This window comes from Neocloeon triangulifer, unplaced genomic scaffold (assembly GCF_031216515.1).
Source record: "Neocloeon triangulifer isolate White Clay Creek 2 clone unplaced genomic scaffold, ASM3121651v1 ptg000015l, whole genome shotgun sequence".
Lineage (NCBI taxonomy): Eukaryota > Metazoa > Arthropoda > Insecta > Ephemeroptera > Baetidae > Neocloeon > Neocloeon triangulifer.
The window spans coordinates 5,741,054-5,759,781 of record NW_026775557.1 but is presented as its reverse complement, the minus strand read 5'-3'; the positions used below and the strand labels follow the sequence as shown (position 1 = coordinate 5,759,781).

Genomic DNA, 18,728 nt, shown 5'->3' with positions numbered 1-18,728 from the left:
TTTGTTTAGTTATAATATACAAATTAAAGTTTTATACTCTTTCTTTTAATGTAAATTTTTTTCATAATCATTTTTATTATTTAAAAACTTTTATTTTTATTAAATTTAGTATTGAAATTTGAATATAAATGATTAGATCTTATAAATAATCTCTTAGAAAAGAACCAAATGGCCAATGAAAATTTGGAATATTGCAAGATATATTTTCTTTTAAAAATAAATTCATTTCATCCCTTCATACTTCAGAGATACTTCATTCTAACAAAATAATAATTCCCTTCAATTGGTGCTGATTTTATTCACACATATATGAATTATACATTATACTCTATCATGCTTTATCGGAAATTGAAATAGCATTTTTTCATTGAAAAGTTCTCCTAGCATGTAGCATCTTTGTAAAAAAAAATTAACTTTTCAATTCTCTAAAAAAACATTGAATTGGAATGGAAGAACACAAAAGTATGACAATTTACATTCCCATCCCATTCTGTTTTGGATATTTTCTGCATCAAATTTTATTCGTTCTGTAAGAAATACATAAAACCACATACAGCGCTTAGGAGAAAATTTTACAGCCACAAAAAAGCTTCGTCGTAAAATTCAACGTTTTGGCACAAGCAGTGCGGGACCGAAAATCATCAATCAATGGTGGGGCGACGCGATAACATGACAATTGCTTGTTCCTCGGCGTGTTATCTTTCGGGGCGAGCCGCGTGTTTCCCCCCAGCAACTCGGATTTCCCTCAGCCCCGCACGCGGTGTATAACTGATATTATTATACTCTCCAGCTCCACATAAAATAAGAAAAAGTGCATCAGCGAGCTCACCGAAGGGAAAAGTTTGCGGCTCGTGAATATTTTAAAAAGGGCCGAGGCCGTAAAAGTATCGGCGGAGGAGATGAAAAATGGAGAGGCGGCGAATTTTTATGGCACGCTCAGAACAATGGGGTGCAAAACCGGCGCGTTTAATATCGTGTCTGACTGCACGGCTGACTCGCAGCAGGCTTAATCTGGCAGACGATGTGTGTGTCACGGGCCGAAAACGCCGAGGCGAATTGAATTTCAGATTTATAGCGGCCCGAAAACACACACCGTATGTATTTTCATAAATTGGCAAACCGAGCCAGGAGGTTTGTTTGGTCCTTTGTAATTGCGCCAATAAATGCGTCGATTTATGGCCCTATTAATTGCCTCGGCCGGCATAATGGCGAATTAATTGAGGCTGGGACCAATGAATTCGCTGCTTGCTACCATAGATAAACGTTGAAACAAACACAATCATTATATTTTGCATTTTGCCTGAGCGCTGTTTACCTTTTACGAACGGTCCAATAACAATGCGCGAGATATTTTCTGGCCTTTATCCTGCAGCCTCGACTGTGCAGCTTTGTGTGCTTTATTAATTAAATGCCCTACCTGAAGGGAAAATAATTTGCCAACAATATATTATAATTTTTAAGCAAATAATGATAATAATAATAATGCTTATTATTAATAAAGCTCTCGAGACAATATAAACCTCTCCCTCCTCGCATTATTAGAGCCCTTCACAAAATTTTAAATATTTAAATGACATTTTAATAAGATATTAAGATATTAACATTACATTAGATTTTTACTTCGTACGATCATAAAGAACAGTTTTTTTTTATTAAAATTTAAGTATTTTTTTATGAAAATTTTCTTGTTGGACCATTTTAGCAAAGAATTATGTATTGACAGTGACCAATCTATCCCAGCCCTTGCAGTTTTAAGATTAATTATTTCTTATTACATTATTGTTTTTCAGTAATTTTTTTAAGACTTTTTGTGCAAAGTTCAAAAGATAAATAATCCAGCATTTAATTTATTTTTATTTCTTTATCTAGGCGCACAAATTAAATCAGGTACATAAGATCAATCATATCGTTTCCTTCACTATTAACCGATAGTTTATAATTTTAATTAGTTCAAGTCACAAGAAAACAGAAGATTTTGGAACACATTATAAATTAATTAAACAACTAAAACGATTTTTCTGTCAAAATTCACACTTTCCCTTCTCTCGTTTTGTGTAATTAATTTTAATCATTTTTAAATCATGAATTCCTTTATTATTTACTACACAGATGCTTCTGAATTCTTTCAATTTAATCATATACTTAAAAACCATGGTTGTATTTTTCACTTAGTTTGATATAAAAAGTTTTAGAGTGCAGGGTATGGAGTCTATGGAGATCAGTCACTGCTGAGACATTGCAAAGCTTCTCCACGCACAATTTACCAGTGAAAATGTACTGTCGTCCGAGAGAAAAATCTCCTTCCTGAAACTCGCAATACCAGAGGAGCTTTCCGAGCCGGTCGCTTGCCAAAATTTCCGTTTCCTTATTCTTTTTGTTCTGCGTGGAGTCGCCGCCGAAAATGCCGCACGGTCAGGCACTGTTATTTGTTATTTATTTCATTTTGTAGAATTTTGAGCGAAATTTGTTTACCAACAGTCAGGGCCGAAATGACCGTCGAAAAATGAAAAAAAAAGTAACATGTTTGTCTTTGCCGAACTTGTGTTTTTTTGTTTAAGAACGGCTCAAGATACACAAAAAAAAAAAAATAATAATGCATCGGCAAACAAGAGAGAAGGGAAGCAGAGCCTTTGAATGAGCATATATGTTTCTTTCCCGAGGCTGGCGAGTGAGCAAAGAAACTCGGAATGATCTGTATGTAAACACAGCCTGCGGGCGGCGAAAGTAGCAGCTCCACTTTCAGCTCGAGTTGCGAAAGTGCCGCTCCACACCTGCTTTGCTCTCTCTCTCGGAGCATTAAAATGCCCCGGCTGCTCTATTACGACTCCGTTTGTTTCAAAATTATTGTTCTCCTTGTAGCTGCGTCTTGCGTATTTCCGCAGGCGTGTATATTTATTGCTGCTCAACAAACCAGATCTCTCTGGGCGCTTTCGGGCGTGGAGCAGCCTTTTTAAAATTTCGCGATAAAAGTTTCTTCTGAGAGCAAGTTCATGCGAGTGGTAATAATAGGACACGAAGAGCAAGAGCAAGAAGTGTAGACCTCCCCGAGATACGAGAAAGCCTCCGCCGAGCACATTCATATCTGGCTGAATCGCCTCGCAGAGATGATAGCAGGGGTGCTTGGAGAAAATGGAAGTTGCGTAAAATAGGGCCCATATCAAATTTTAAACAAGAAACGCTTTTCCTCGCTGCAGATATTTTAAAATCGCCCTCTTTTCAGTTTCAGCTTTATCAATCTTCACTTTAATCAGTTGTGGTCTGAAGTGCTGTTTTGCAATTCAATTTCTGGAAGTGAAAATTAGTTTCTTTCTTTAATTATTTCCTTTCAGAATTAAATATTATTATTTGAATTAAAACACGCAAGCATTTGTGACTTTTTCCTTTAAGTTTACGAATAAATTAGATTTTATATTTAAATTTTTTCAACACTTCACAATGAATTCATATTCAGAATAAACGTTTCACAATGTGTATCGAAAATAGAAATAGTTCATTGACTAATTTGAAAAATAATAATAAATTATAACATTGCACAAGATTTAAAGAAAATTAGTAAAGCTTGATTAATTTCCTCTTTTTTTCAAAGGTCTGCTTGCTCTGCTTTTCTTTTCTTGGAGGCAAACTTTGCGCCTTGAAGTGCCCCATGCACTGATGCCGCTTCTTGTCATTATTATTGGTCCTCCAGCAGTCTGTTCATAATTAACTAACTAAGTAGTGAAGCTCGCACAAGTCAACAGCAGAACGCTTTTAGGCATCAACGCGTACCAATGCGGATTGATTACCCCGGTGGATTTATGCACATTACGTAATTGCTAGAGTTAAAAAAGTGACGTTTTTTTCATTGTCAGACTTAAAAAGGTGTTGTGCTTCAGTCCCATTTTTTATTCATAAATTTATTAGCTATACAGGCATAGACAGAATAATTGATTTGAAGAAGAGAACGATATTTTATAAAAATCATTGATCGTAAAACAAGGAAAAAATTCAATTATCAATTATTTATAGTTTTAACATTTAACATATCTATTAATTATGAGAACATGAGATGAAATCTTACACAACCTCTGTGAATTTAGAGGTAGACAAATTCTTCTACACCAACCAGTGGTAACTGTTAGATTTTTTGAAACAATTGATGGCGTATGAATTAATATAACCATAAAATACAACACTCCTACAATGACTGAAAATAAATGGAAAGAGACTAACTTTAAAGATCGGCACCTTTTTACGAGGTATGCTTGCCATGGTTTTCATCATTTGTTATGTGAAAATAAAGATTACCACTGTGCAGCAAACAAAAACTGTAAATGTATAAAATGTGGTGAACAAATTGGAATGTATCACCTATTCGAATGTAAAAAGAGTGACTTAACACTAACTAAAGCAGCTTCTATGAAAGTTTAGTGCAATTACTACCTCTTCAGTTTTTACTATTATTATATGCATAAACAATTAATATTCATGCATGTGTCTGTATACCGTTGGTATTTAATAAAAAGAATTAATTAATAAAATAAGTTTCTAATATTTGAAAGTTATCAGCATTTTACCATAAATAAAACGTGTATAAAAAAACCTTTGATACAAACAAAAAATAACACACAATTTAAATTAAAAAAATAAATAAAGCAAATAAATTGTAAAAATATTAAATAAAACTTTTACATTATTTCAGAAACATGTGCGTTTTATAATTAATACACAAATTTTTATTTTATTACTGTTTCAGAATGCAGAGGGCTTCGATTGATGCAGTTGTCAATTCCACCGTACGCCAGCTTGGGAATGCCCGTGGCGATGGGTTGCACCTTCGACACGGAGGATGCGAACCTGTACTCGGTCAAGTGGTACAAGGACAACGCCGAGTTCTGCCGCTACATGCCCAGCCAGCACCCATCCAGTCTGCTTTTCCCAGTGCCCGGCATCATAATGGACGTGAGTTTGACTTTTCCCAGTTAATTTTTTTTCAACATGCCAATCAAGGCGATCCTCCTCTTCGGTTTCATCGGCAAACCAATTATTCGCTGGCTTGACGATCGCTCCTTACGCTCGATTGATTTCCCGGCGGTGCCCCTCTGACCTTTGCCCTTCTTGCTTGGCGCAGGCAAAAATTATCTCTTCCCTGTCGAAACAAAGTTTGATGGGTTTGGATAAATTGACGAGTTCCTCTTGAAAATGAGATTTTCAGTTTTTTTTTTCAACTTGAAATATTCCATTGGGCAGGTTTTTAGATTATTATTGAATTGCCCTTTATAAAATCATTACAATAATAACATTTTGAATTAAAATAACAACTCAGTGTGCCAGTAACAGAGAAATCAATTGAAAGGAAGAATTTTGGTGCAAAAGACAAATTAAAACTCATTGTGAATCAGCGCATATTTTCATAAAGGTTCGATTATGTTTATATAAAAATTGATGGAAAGTCAACAATACGCCAATTACCATTTCATTTCCCGCTCCATTTTTCATTTTTCCAAAACATTTCGGCACAAAGAATCCATTTTAATTTCAAATTGACGCACAGCAAAGAACTCAAAAGAAAACAGTTCCAGTTGGGTGAACAGATTCGGCGGCGAAAACAAAAAGCCTTTGTTCGCGGCGGCGGCTTTTGTGTTTTGTGCACTTTCCGCGAAACGATTGAGTTCCTGAAGCGGCTCGTTAAATTGTTTACTATGCAACCGGTTGGGCCTTAATGCTCAGCGGGCTGCATAAACCGTTTATTGCCAACACTGTGGGCCAGAAAGCGCGCTCGCCAGGACTGCCTTTTTTACGCGCGCACAACAATTTAAAATCCTCAACGAGCTTATTTTTAATCTGTTTGCACAAAAGAGGCAAGGAGAGGAACTTTGGGCAGAAATAATATTAGGGACGTCACAAAGCTGCTAAGCAAACAAGTCTTACCCTTCTTGTATTATGCGTAGCTCGTTATTTCACTGTCAAGTGATGAAAGATGAAAATGTAAAGTGCCTCGCTTCGTCGCTACGCAAACTCTGGCGGCGCGGGGCTCTTTTTTCATCCCGAGTGAAAGGCAGTCCAAGAGCTGAAAGCAGCGCAATGAAAGAATGGAATTACGCCGTGGGACAAAAATCTTGAAGTAGCGAGTTTTGAAATGACTTGAAACACACGCTCCGATTGCCGTGTAACATTTTTGCACGGAAATAAAGTGAACATGATGAAATATAAAAATAATTTAAGCTAAATTGCTTTTCCATATACAAATTTAAAAAAAAAAAATAATAATAATAATCTCCTACTCTTGAAAATTTTCGTCTTTCTCGTATGTATATTTTTCAAGTTTATTGTTCAGGTATGATTTTAAACTTTGTAAATTGAAAAAAAAAATGTAGGGCATCAGAAAAGTTTTGATTTAAAAAAAAAACTTTTTACTTATTTTGTTTAAATTTACATCACACGTTAGTAAACAAAGTGATTCAAAATTAGTTTTTAGAGTCAAAATGTTCCTGGGCCTAAAATGGGGCCGCCATTAGTAAAAGAATTTACAAAAATATTCAAAATTCAAGATGAAATTTAATGTCGTATCAGGAATGCTGCTTAAAATTTCTAGACTGCAACAATTTTAGCCAAAACATTAATAAAATATGCAAGATCAATCAAGTAAATTAACTATTTTCAATTTTTATTGCCATCATTCCATAAATAATTTGGTTTTAAATTTTTCGAGCATTTATTCTTACCTTTTTATTTGTAATCTTATAAATGGAAGTTTAATCTTATTCAAACATAGTCACAGTTCATTCCAAAAAAGCTAATCCTATCTTCAAAAGTAAATACGAAAACGTGTCGAGCAAATTTTCAGAATAATTTCCTGTATCAACAAACTCTGAATTCTAAACCGGTGGGCAGAAAAAGTACAGAATTACGTATTCATAAACAGGAAAAGTTGCCGGTCTAATTGTTTTCCATTTTCCAAGAAGTTTTGCCCGTCTTGCATTTTTACGACTTTAATTAGCAAGTTTGGTAAGCAAACTTTGGTGTATGGTTGTTGCTCTCATGAATATTTCCGGCTCAGAGTGGCCGGTCGCTCCTTTTGCCGCCCGCAGCCACGAAAAACGCACAGCAGAATTGCAAAGTAGGGGGCGTTGTTTGGCCGAAGAGAAATCGCGTTCGGCAGCAGCACGCAATCAAAACTTGGCCATGAATGTTTCATGCAAATACACGGCGGCGAACGAGCTCCGCAACAAAAATTGTGCTCGCGGAAAAATTTCCAGCGAGCCTGTGTTTCGTTGAACTGCGTCATTTCATTTCGCACGAGCACTTTGTCGCGATTTAATATTTCAAACGCTCGTTTCGATCGAGCAGGATTTCTCGCTCTCTTTATTTATGCACTGCTCTGGACAAAAAAAAATGAAATACTTTGTTCTTTGAGTCATGATGTAAAATTGCAATGTCAACAAATGATAATTAATAAAATATATTTATCTATTGATATTTATTATCACTAAAATATCAAAGTTTTTCTTATAACGCAATATACGATTTAAAAAAGGCTGATGGAAGAAAAGCTGAACTTCAATTTAATGTGAAATCAATCATAAACTGAGTTCTTCAAAATCAAACTGCATTTATATGTATTTTACATAATCTTACTTCACAATGTAATAAAGTTTAATTTAAATTAATATTTTATATAGTTAGCAATTATTTTACAATTCAAAGTTTCAATGAATTTAAAAACATCAAATTATTTAATTAAGCATATTTTATAATCATAAATACAATATTTATATTTTTTCACCTTAAAAATTAGCTAATTTTTTTTTTTGTACTTGTGTAAATATAATCAATTTTCTAATATTTAAAATTGGCCTATGATTACAGCGTGATATAATTGGTGTAGAAATGCTATTCAATCTTCTTTGTGCCAGATAACAATAATTATTCGATGCTAATGTGCTATTTAAAATATTTTATGCAATGATTTGTAAGAACTCGGTCTGGAATTCATAATTGATCCAGCTTTTCACCCGTCAACTTTTTTCAAATCTTTTAAAATATTGCGTTACAGGAAAAAATTTGACTTAAAATATAAAAGTTTATTTAATAGAAATAGAAACATCGTCAGAAACAAATAAATGAACAAATGCACAAATTTTATATTATTCAAAAGAATTCGCAGATCACGAAATACAGCTCAGCCAAATATAGCTGGTTGACATAATTTGTCCTTTATGATGCTTGTGAAAATTACACAAAGACCGCCAAAGTAGATTAAGAATATACGAAATTGGGTTATAAAGTATCATTCAAGTCTTGTAATTAATTATTTATTCATTATTTTTCAGGAAAGTGGATGCCAAATGGCCAGCGTGCAGCTGCGAGAGGCAACCCTTGAGACGACGGGGACTTATCTGTGCGAGGTTTCGACGGAAAAGCCCAATTTCGAGACCAAAGTTCGGCTGGCCAATTTGACCGTGAGAGGTGAGCGCCCCTTTTGGCTGCACAAGCCCTTTCCCTGCTTTTTTCCAAAGAGAGCTTGGTCTGAAAATTTTATGAAACAGAAGGAATTTGCTTTATCTCTTCCCCTTTTGGCACCAAGTCTGCTTTTGCGAGTTTGTGCGCGCGCGAAAGAGCGAAAGCGGCCGGAATCTTTTTATATGTAACACAAAGAAGGAGGCCACGAGGGTTAGATACATCGCACTTGCGGTTGACAGCCCTCGGAATGGGGTTGTTTATTGGCTTGTACGCTTCACACTTTTATATATGAAAACGGCGAGGGACGCTTTAAGAGAAAGGATAAAAGCAATTTCGCAAAGTTTTTTTCCATCCTTTTTATTTAAAAAAAAAAAACGTGCCAGGGAAATTGTAAAGAACGACAAGGCGAAACAATCAGGCGGAATTTGTTATTCTCTTTGAGACCTTTAAGAACGCGATACTCTTGAATTTTTGCTTTATCTCCCCTTTAGCAAGCATTTGTCTTTATGGATTTGAGCAATATCAGATTCCGCGCGCCTAATGAGCCGAACACGCTCTCGACTGTTGACATTAATTTGAAAAGCTGGAGGAAAACCTGCTACTGAGGATTTTTCTTCCCGACGAGGCGCTTTCTGCACAAGAATTCGTTATCCTCTGGTGCCGGGTTGCATCGCCAGCAGCAGAGAAGGAAAAAATCCACTTGGCACCAAGCCCGCTGCTAGCCAGAAGATTTAAGAGAGCGTGTAATGCAATAATAAAAAGCAAATGTAGTTTCACGAAAGTAGGATAATTTCATATTGTCGCTACAATTTACGTTCCTCTGAGACAGTCTTGCAGGCGATTTAAGTCAGAGAGAAAGAAACAAAATTCATGATGCTGTGCAGAAGGAATGTGGTTAAAATGGGGTAGATTTGTTTAAATTTACAATGTGTTGGTTAAAATTTTTTCTAAGCAATTATTCTCTTGCGGTACATTTTTAGTCTCAATTCAGCTTTAAAAACACAAATAAATCTATAAAAATTTAATTGCCAGATTCTTTTAAATTTTGAATTTATAAATAGTTGAACATTTTTTCAAATTCATTTTAAATTTTAGAACTTCTCAAGAATGTATTTTATTTGAATAGAAAATGAAATCCAATTACAATAGATTTTTTTCCGGATTCCAAAGATTGACGATCAAGGGTGCACGGGCAAAGGAAAATACACATAAATTTTAAAGGTGCACTGCAAGCAGGGGTTGAAAAGGCGTCGGTTTCGACGTGGCCGAAAATGGGGCTATCGCTCAAGTGGAGCCACAAATGATTGACCTCAATTTCCTGCCGTCGTCTGAAGCCGGTTAAAATCCAGCGCCGGCAGGCCTGAATGCTTTCTCGAGAGTAACAAGTCTTTGTTATCTGCACACTTCAATGGGCCAGTAAATTTATCGTGGCTCTGCCACCAACAATGGGCCGCAAAGAAACCCAATCATGCGTTGATAAGGAAAATATCCCTTTAAGACGCGCGTATAATAAATATCGGCCCTGCGCGTACGGCCCCTTTGAATGTTTACAAGGGTCTCTTTCTCGTTAAATTACGGTCTCCCGCGACTTCATTATCCGCCGTGTACTTACTCCATTTTTAATAATAAGTCTCTCTGGAGGGCGGAACAAAGAAAGGGTCCGCGCCGGCCGCGTTCCTCCCTCGAGTGCCGCCGGCAGCCCTTAATTATTGACTTATCAACGAGAATCCCCCGAGGAGCTAATTTATTTCTTGTCAATTTGCTTTTGATTGATAGTTTCTGCCGCACGGATGGAGCTTTGTGCACCTCCACGGCCTATTGATTTATGCAATTGGCCTGTTCATTGAGTGGGTTCAGAGGATATCGCTCTCCTAAACGTTGAAAAATTCATAAGAAAAAAGATCGATTTAAAATAATACATTAAAAAAAGTGTGGAATGTTTAAAAGTGCGGTTATTAGTTTGAAAAAATGTAGTTTTTGAAATTTAAATATAAAATCTAGAACTTAATTTCCTTGCAGGTTTTTTTTATTAGTAATAATATAGATTAATTTTATATAAATTTACAAGATACCAAAACAAAGCAGTTAGTCAAAACCTCGTAATATTTGTACCTGTCATTTTATTTATATTATTTGCGCTATTTTGTTTATAATAGCGAAGTCAGTTAATTAGATGCTCTGAAAATACCCTTTTCATGAGATCCTGTTTCATTCAACCACTCTTTTAAGTTTATGTTTGCGTTTCGTGAGTTCCAATAACACGCAATGTAATTGAATAGAGCAAAAAACCCTTAAAAAATTTGCATCCTCGTTCTCTCCACTCTTTGCTGAAAAAATGCTCATCAACATTGTTTGACAGAAGAACCTAAAACCGTTTCAAAGCAATTTTTTGTTTATCACGCTCCCCAAAAGCAAACAAAAGGTATGTTGCTTTGAGCATTGCGAATTCGGGCATCCTTTTTTTTTATCCCTGTGCAAAAATTCCAAGCCGGCAAAACAGGCCACTATTATTCCAGGACACGCAAACAAAGCTCGAGTGGATATCACATTTTTTGCTCGCACCTTAGCCACCATGGGAAAGCGTTTGCATAGAAATTACTAGCTGCAGCAAGGCCTGGGACGCTCCTCGGAATAATATATATTCAGCCGCACACTCGGCGGCTCAACATTTGCGGCCTCGCACGTCTACTATCGGCTCTGGCACTCAATAAGTAATTCGGAGCGCACTCGGCGGTCGAATTAAAAGCGGGGGAACTTCATTAATGGCACTGCAGCGGCAGCTGGTCATCAATTCCGGCCGCTCCTTTGTGAATATAAATCTGCCCGCCTAATAAAGGCAGCCTCAAGCTTTGCGGCGGAAAATCCGCCTGTCTCTCCCTTTCTCTCAGTGAGCAAATCGCGCTCTCTGAAATTGAATTAGAGAGCGAATAACGATGAGGCTCACCTTTGATTACACGCGCGCTTTTGATGATTTTTTAATCCACTTATCTGCCGAGAAAACTTTGGCATAACTTTGCTAATTTGAATTCGAGCAAACTTTTGAGAAGACGATGCACACCTGATGAGTTCTAACTTTTCGTGCTTCTTGTTTTGTTGCACAGCTTTTTTCTTTTAGGATAACAAGGAGAACAAAGGAGAGACAGTCATGGGCACATTATCTCTTGAAAGGGGATAAAAAGAGGCACTCGAAGAGGTTTCATTTCCACACAGTTTCATCCCAGAGATAAAGCTCCGTCTTAATCAAAGCCCAGTAGAAAGAAACTGTTGCGGTCTTCAACTGCTCTTTTTTTTCTTACTTTAACTCACCCAGTAAAATTGTTCAGTGCCTCTTACCAGCTTCAATTTTAAAATTAACCTCATTACCAAGGCTCCTGTCAAAAAATTTTTTTTATTCAACCCATTATTATCATATTACAACCCATTAGACATTCAATTATGTAAAATCATTCATCTTCAAGTATACGCATAAAAGACAAGTGTACGTTAAATCATCAATATAATAAAACTGGCTAAGAGCTGGTAGAATTTGTTTAAACTTTTTTTATTAATCAAATGATTTTCCAACCATAAGCATTGAGCTATTTTAATTAATAGTGCTCTTCTTTTTAGTACTTCGTACATTTTTATGTTATGTTCCTTCTTTAAATAGAGAAAATATAAATAAACCTATTTCGTGAACTCTAAAATAAAATTTTTAGAAATAATAAAAAATAAATTTTAAAAATATTTATTTATTATTAAGCATTATATTTGATAACTACAGTATAAAAAAAATAAAAAACTTGCTAAAACTAGTTTAACTAGTTTGATTTTTTTCTAATAAAATTAACAGGGGCAAAAAATGCAGATTCAATTTCACTGAAGCGCTTTAAATTTTTTTATACTAATTGATTTTAGTTTTTTTTCATTTTTAAATATTTAAATCTATTGTCTATTGTATGTATCTTAATTAAAGCAAGTTTTAGTTTTAAATTTAATCTAGTAGTTAAATACTTCTCACAGATTTCAAGTAAAAATAATTGATAAACTTCTACCTTGGCTGTCTAAAATCACATTAATTTATCTCTCATCGCAGTCTGCGCATGTAAAATACATGAGAATTTGTACTGAAACATGAATCCGTTTCACCATCTGTTGGAGAAAACTTTTGCCAACAGCAGAACTGGCGAAAGTGGAACACGGAAAGAATGAATCCCAGCAGATCATTTTCGCCGAGGAGAAAATGTACAAATTATTGCGCGAGAGACATTCTCATTTCCTGAACAGATGCTCTTTCAGGCCACTTCATTTTTATTTCGCTCCCCCTTAAGCGAAAGAGAATAGAAGTGCAGCACGGAAAACGTCATAAAGCGCGCCGTCGTCAAAGTTAATGCTGCAATTAGGGCAATTAAACAATTTTCAAGTTCCATCTCTTATATTGTGTGTTTAATGTGTTCCGCCCCGCTTGTTTTGCTTTTGCGAGTGCCTGGCGGGTCCTCTCGACTGCAATAAGTACAAAGGGCGGCGCTGCACGGCAAGTGTAATAATAATACACACGTCGTTCTGCATATACGAGCGGCACAAATAAAATTATTGCTCAACAGCGGCACTTCTTGCCAGCAGAAACAATATTAAATAACAGCGAGAGAACGGAAGGAAAACAAAAAGCACGCGCCGCCTTCGGTAATTTTATAATAGCACTGCCTGTGTGTGTGCCAAACGGAACCGCCGCGCCTGATTCCAATTGTGCTCCTCCAAACGTGTATTTATCGCTGCGAGGCGAAATAAAACAGAGCCCCGTGTTTTCCCACCGAATACAAATGGCAAAAATAAAGAGAGAGCAAGGCTTAGCGAAATTGCAACTTTCGAGGGCTGTGGATTATGAACGTCTTTGCCAGAGCGTGCGTCGGATAATTAATTTTTAATTAGTTCACTTCCAAACTTTGTCGTATATGATAATTAAATTGAGATGAGAAGGACGGGAAATTCTTAATAAGCATAATTAATAAATAACTTTGTTCCTTAAAATTAAAAGGGAACATAATTGATCGATTGATGTTCAAAACTGTCTGAATTTAAATAAAACAGAAATTTTTTCATAACTTCGAGCGGATAATTAACTGAACGCTATTGTAAAACTGAAACAGCGCGATTTTAATTTAAAGTCAGCTTTTAATTTATGGGAATTTTGAGTCGGTAATTGGTTTTCAAATGTAACAAATTGTTTGTTGATTTTTGTTTCACATGAAACAAAAAACACATCAAATAACCCACAGAGGAAAAGTCGAGCTTTAACTCAATTCAGCATGAATCAACCCGGAAATTTGATTTGTGTCGTGCAAATTAAAAAAGATTTAACTTTTTTTTAAATATAAAAACGTAAAATAAATAAATAATCTTGGTTTAACTCAAAACAAAGGCGTGCAGAAACTTTTATCCTCTTTAATCTCAATCTGAAATATACTAAATAATTAATATTAAAGATAACTTTAAATCTTAATTAATGTATAATTATACACATGTCTTATTAATTCAAATATATTTATTGCACTTTCAATTTTTTATGATATAACAAAACACATTTCAATTCATTTAAGTATTCATTAATCAAGTTTTTTACTGCATGACTCATAAAATAATTTTCAGCCATTAAAACAATTATTTTGCTTTCACTCGTTCATAGAACGTAATCGAATCTTTCCTGTCTTTAATAAATATCTAAAAAAAAATAGTATTATTACATAATCTTAAAATTAAAACAAAACTTTGCTAGCCCATTCACTCATTTTTACGTGTAGCGTATGCAACCGCCGCAGCTGCAGCGTCGAGCTATTTGCATAACTCGTATATCAAAGGCGTTTTCCTCCTCAAACTTTCCATTGGAGCTCTTTATTTAACGCAGTCCCTAAAATTTCAATTCCTCGACCCATCGGAGAGAGGTCATTAAATTTTGATGTGGGCCTCTCTCCTGCACACACACACCAAGCAAGTTTTCTTGGCGCTGCGCAAGGGCCGCGCCCGCACACTCGAAGCGGCCAAATGGACCATTTATCCTGAGCGAGTTTCTCTTTCCCATTCTTGTGCTCGCGAATGGATGTAGTTGTTAGACGCTGCCTGCAATCTCGTAAATTTTGATTTCCTTAAACTCTCGTAGCTCCTTCGCACGCCGCCCCTTTTCGGTAGCTTTTAATGTTTCACGGACAGTCTCGGGGGTGTGGGCGGACGCCGGAGACGCCCCGAAGAGATGTTATCAATGAGCCGTTCGTCGTGCGATATAATGTGCATACAAATTTTATCATGCACTGCAATGAGGGAGCGAGTCAGTCTCACTTATTCAAGGCTGCTGCTGTTGCTGTCGGTCTCTAGGGTGCCCAGGCAGGCCCTTTGAATGCAGCGGCGCGGGATGGATGGTGACATCATGCTAAAATTTGAAAATTCCGTCATAAAAAACGTTTTAACGACGACGACGACGCAGCCACATGAATAATTTATGCCGACGAGCTGCTGCCGCAACGCAAACATTTTCCTCTCGCTGCGGAAGGAGATAATTTTGCCGCCTACACGAAAAGATACACAGAAATCTGATTGGAGGACAAATTCGCTCAGAGATGTTTGCTTGTGGTTTTTTTCCTAATTTCGTTGTTAATTAAACTTACGTCAAATGTGCGTGGAGGTGGATTAAAGCAGCCACAGTTAAAGCTGGTTTTCCGCATAATATTGAGCTGAATAGGAAGGAACACGTTTCCACCGGCTGCTTTTATTCGCCGTTTCACTCATACACGCTCATAACTTTCCGTGTTGTACCTCTCGTCTTGTTCCGCCTGCCTTTCTCTCACTTACATTATACACTGCGGATAGTCTTCGTGCCTGAGCGGCTAACAAATAACAAGCCATACACTACGGCAAGTGTTGGGCAGTGAGAAGCGTTTCTGTTTATAAAGCGGATTTGAATTGAATGCTTGAAAAGTTGATATTTCGTGAATTTATAATTATTCGATGATTTAATTATTTAGTTGCAAATTTAATGGTATTTATTTAGGATGCGTGGGACTAATTAATAGCTTGACTAAAAGTGGTAAATGGATGAATTTTATCTTCACCTACAACGTCCTTACTATTTCATTTTACATTAAATTTAAAAAAAAAATGATATTACGTTTGATCTTCAATCAAAACTCAATTGAGTACGACTTTCAACTTACATCTTAAGAAGTTTAAATGTATCTCAGAAAATATTTTATCTGTTTGCGGGATGGGATGAATATAATTCTATATTGGCGTTGAATAATAATTACAAATTAGAAGGAGAATGGGACAAATTAATAACTGTATTGACTTTATTTTTGAAGAATTGGTGTCATAGTGAGCATACTTATATAATTTTGCACTGAGAATAAAAAAAAATATATTTTTTTATATAAAAATATTTATAACAATAATTTCAAATGTTAAAAAAATGAAATTTTTAACATAGCTTGTAAAATCAACAATATGTATTATAGTTTGAAATAAAATACAAAACAAATAATTTGAATTTTAATAAAAATTGATAGATTCTAGAATTTTTACTTTAATGTATATTGATTAAATGTGCAAAAAATGTATTACTTAACATTACAAAAAGTTTTGTTTTAATTTAAAAGTAAGTTAGTATTTTCAATAAAAATCAAAACCCTTATTTTCAAAATCAAACACCCGATGATTCTCATCTTCAGGAAAACGTTTAAACGATGGAGCGGTTTAATTTGATTCTTGGCGCGGGCAGTGACCTGAAAACCCCGGGATTAAAATCCAGCTTCCCGGCCCAAGTATATACAATATGCAGTGCAGCGACCCCCTTTCGCTCGGCAGGCACTCCAAGTTTGTGGGCCAAAAGTGTGCTAGTTTGCCCACCACGCACGCACGAACACCAACCAACATGCAGAGAGTGAAAGTACACATACGAATTTCATCTGGCCGACCCCACTTGATATTTAGGAACCATCGTGGGGTGTATTATAGCGGCAGCGTGGATGTTGACAATAAAAGTTTGTGCCTTCATAAGCTGGAAGCGTGCATGTGTTGTTGGGGCGGTTCGTATTTATTTATATGCGCAACACGGGGCCAAAGCCACATTTAGCATATCGTTTGAGCGGCGCAAAATTATTATCATGCAGCGCACACAGTGTCCCGAGCCAGTTCACTCTCGTCTGCTGTTTGTTTGTTTGTTTGCTAAGATGAATTCCGGGGTTGAAAGGCCACCAGTAGTAGTTTCTATCTCTCTCATGCCTGCCCTTCTCTCTCTCGCTCCGTTTGCCTTGCGTTTCTGTGCCGCCGACTCTCGTCTAATTTGCTGTGAGGCTGCCACGCACGCGGCGGATCGTGCACCCCAACCAGGAAGGCCCTTAACTTCCAAGCTGATTGCAGATTCATAACTATTTGAGCAGCCTTTTGAATGCTATTAAATACCGAATTGAGCCATTAATGCAAATAAAAGAGAGTGCACTACAGAGTTTTTATCCATTTTTCCTTTTTAAATTACTATGAGCTATGAGGATTAGCAATATTTGTAATTTCACTTCACAAATATCATAAGGTAAAATTTTATTCAATATTTTAGTTTTCTTTCTCTTAATGGGTTTTTGAGTACCTTTTTTCTCTCATAGGAAATAACAATAGCCTGCAGCTAAATTTATGAGCTGTAATATTAAATTAAAAAAATTTGGTGAGAATAAATTACTTTTATATCAATTTATTCAATTTAATTAAAATGCATTATCTTAAAAGTCAATTGAAATTAATAATTACTGCTAATTATCACAAAAACTAAATCAATCAAGGCTCACAGCTTTTTTTTATCTCAAATGATTTAGTAAATAAATCTTTATTATTGGTGGTGCCGTTTTGTTCCCTCCCAACATTTGTTTTTCTTTCAATTAAGTTTCATTTTAAATTTTTTGCAACAATTTGTACAAATAATCAACTTTCAACAATCATAATTAGTTATAGGAGCCCTTAACACCGCGTTTGCCTTTAAGACCCATTGTATTAAGACTGCATTTTTTATGAATTTTTCTCCCTTCCTTTCCTCATTCAAGAAACCCTTTCAATTTAAACCTTCTATCCGCTTTTCTCAGAAAAGTGGCAAAAGTCGGCCACACACAATCTTTCTGATTGAGTCTTTCCCTCCAATCAAATGGAAATCGCGCGGCTCCTCTTTTATTATCCCACCGTACATTCATTCAAATCGCAGAAAGCCGTCTCTCCCTCTCGCGGCGACGAAGTCTTGAAAGGGAAAAGCGATGATCGAGGCAGAGGAATTTTACGCCCCGATGCCTCCGCCAAACCTTAATCTCGAGAGAACAAATAATAAAACTAATCTGCTCCCCAGCCACCCACCCGCATTCAGAAGGTGCGCAATAAATCCCACTGCGTACATAAAGCTGTTGTTATACGAAAAGAGACTGGCACGGATTTTTTACTCGGCCGTATAAACTTACTTATATCCGGCTGAACGACATGCCCGAGGCGGGAAAAAAATGGAAGAGCGATGCTGTCAACAGTTCGAGGCGCATCTTTCTCTTCCTCGGCTTCTGCTCCTGTCACCGCGCTATCTTTCACATGTCGGACAGGAAGATATTGACAAATATAAAAATTTACTTTATGATTGGTCCCTGCTTGTTTTTTGTATGCCTTCCTGGCACGTCGGACGGCGCTCAAGCGAAATCTCGAGCGAGGAACCAATCATGTTACAACCGTCAAAAAGATGCTGCGAAATGACAAAAAAAAACTCAAAATCATAAGCATGAGATGCATGTGCACAACACACATACAAGGAACTTTGTCACATTTACTGCAAGTTGAATCTCCATTTTTTTTTATATATATATATATTTTAGCAAAATTTGAAATTTATTGGTAATCACACTCGGAAAATCTTATTTTTAGAGCAGTGTAAGATTGATCACAATTTAAAACTATTTCAAAAAACGGTTAAATTCGAAAAGAGGTGATTAAAATTCCAATATACATGCCTGTTCTCACATAATTTCCAGGTTTTACATGATTAGTTTTTCTCAAACTTGATTTTTAAGCTAGGAGCAACCACAAAACCACGTGACTGAAATTTCAAAATGTAGAATCTTAATTTAGTTGAAAAAATGTAGATGTCATATAATATTTTTTTATCATTGTAATACATGTATTATTGCTGTTTGTTTGTCCAATTTTTACAACCATATTCTCATTTTTTAAGCAAATATTAAAAAAATGAATTTTTAAATTAACTTCTTTTGCTTCTGAATTTATGTAAAAAATCTATATATATTTCC

General features: G+C 35.9%; 1 protein-coding gene across 1 annotated transcript in view; it reads left to right on the top strand.

The window, feature by feature from the left end:
• The window catches only part of LOC132202444 (uncharacterized), a 50,389-nt gene that overhangs the window by 25,162 nt on the left and 6,499 nt on the right, over positions 1–18,728 (top strand). The window contains exons 3-4 of the mRNA XM_059629368.1: positions 4,733–4,938; positions 8,310–8,445. Of these exons, the coding sequence (XP_059485351.1) occupies positions 4,733–4,938; positions 8,310–8,445 (342 nt within the window). The remainder of the gene's footprint in view (positions 1–4,732; positions 4,939–8,309; positions 8,446–18,728) is intronic.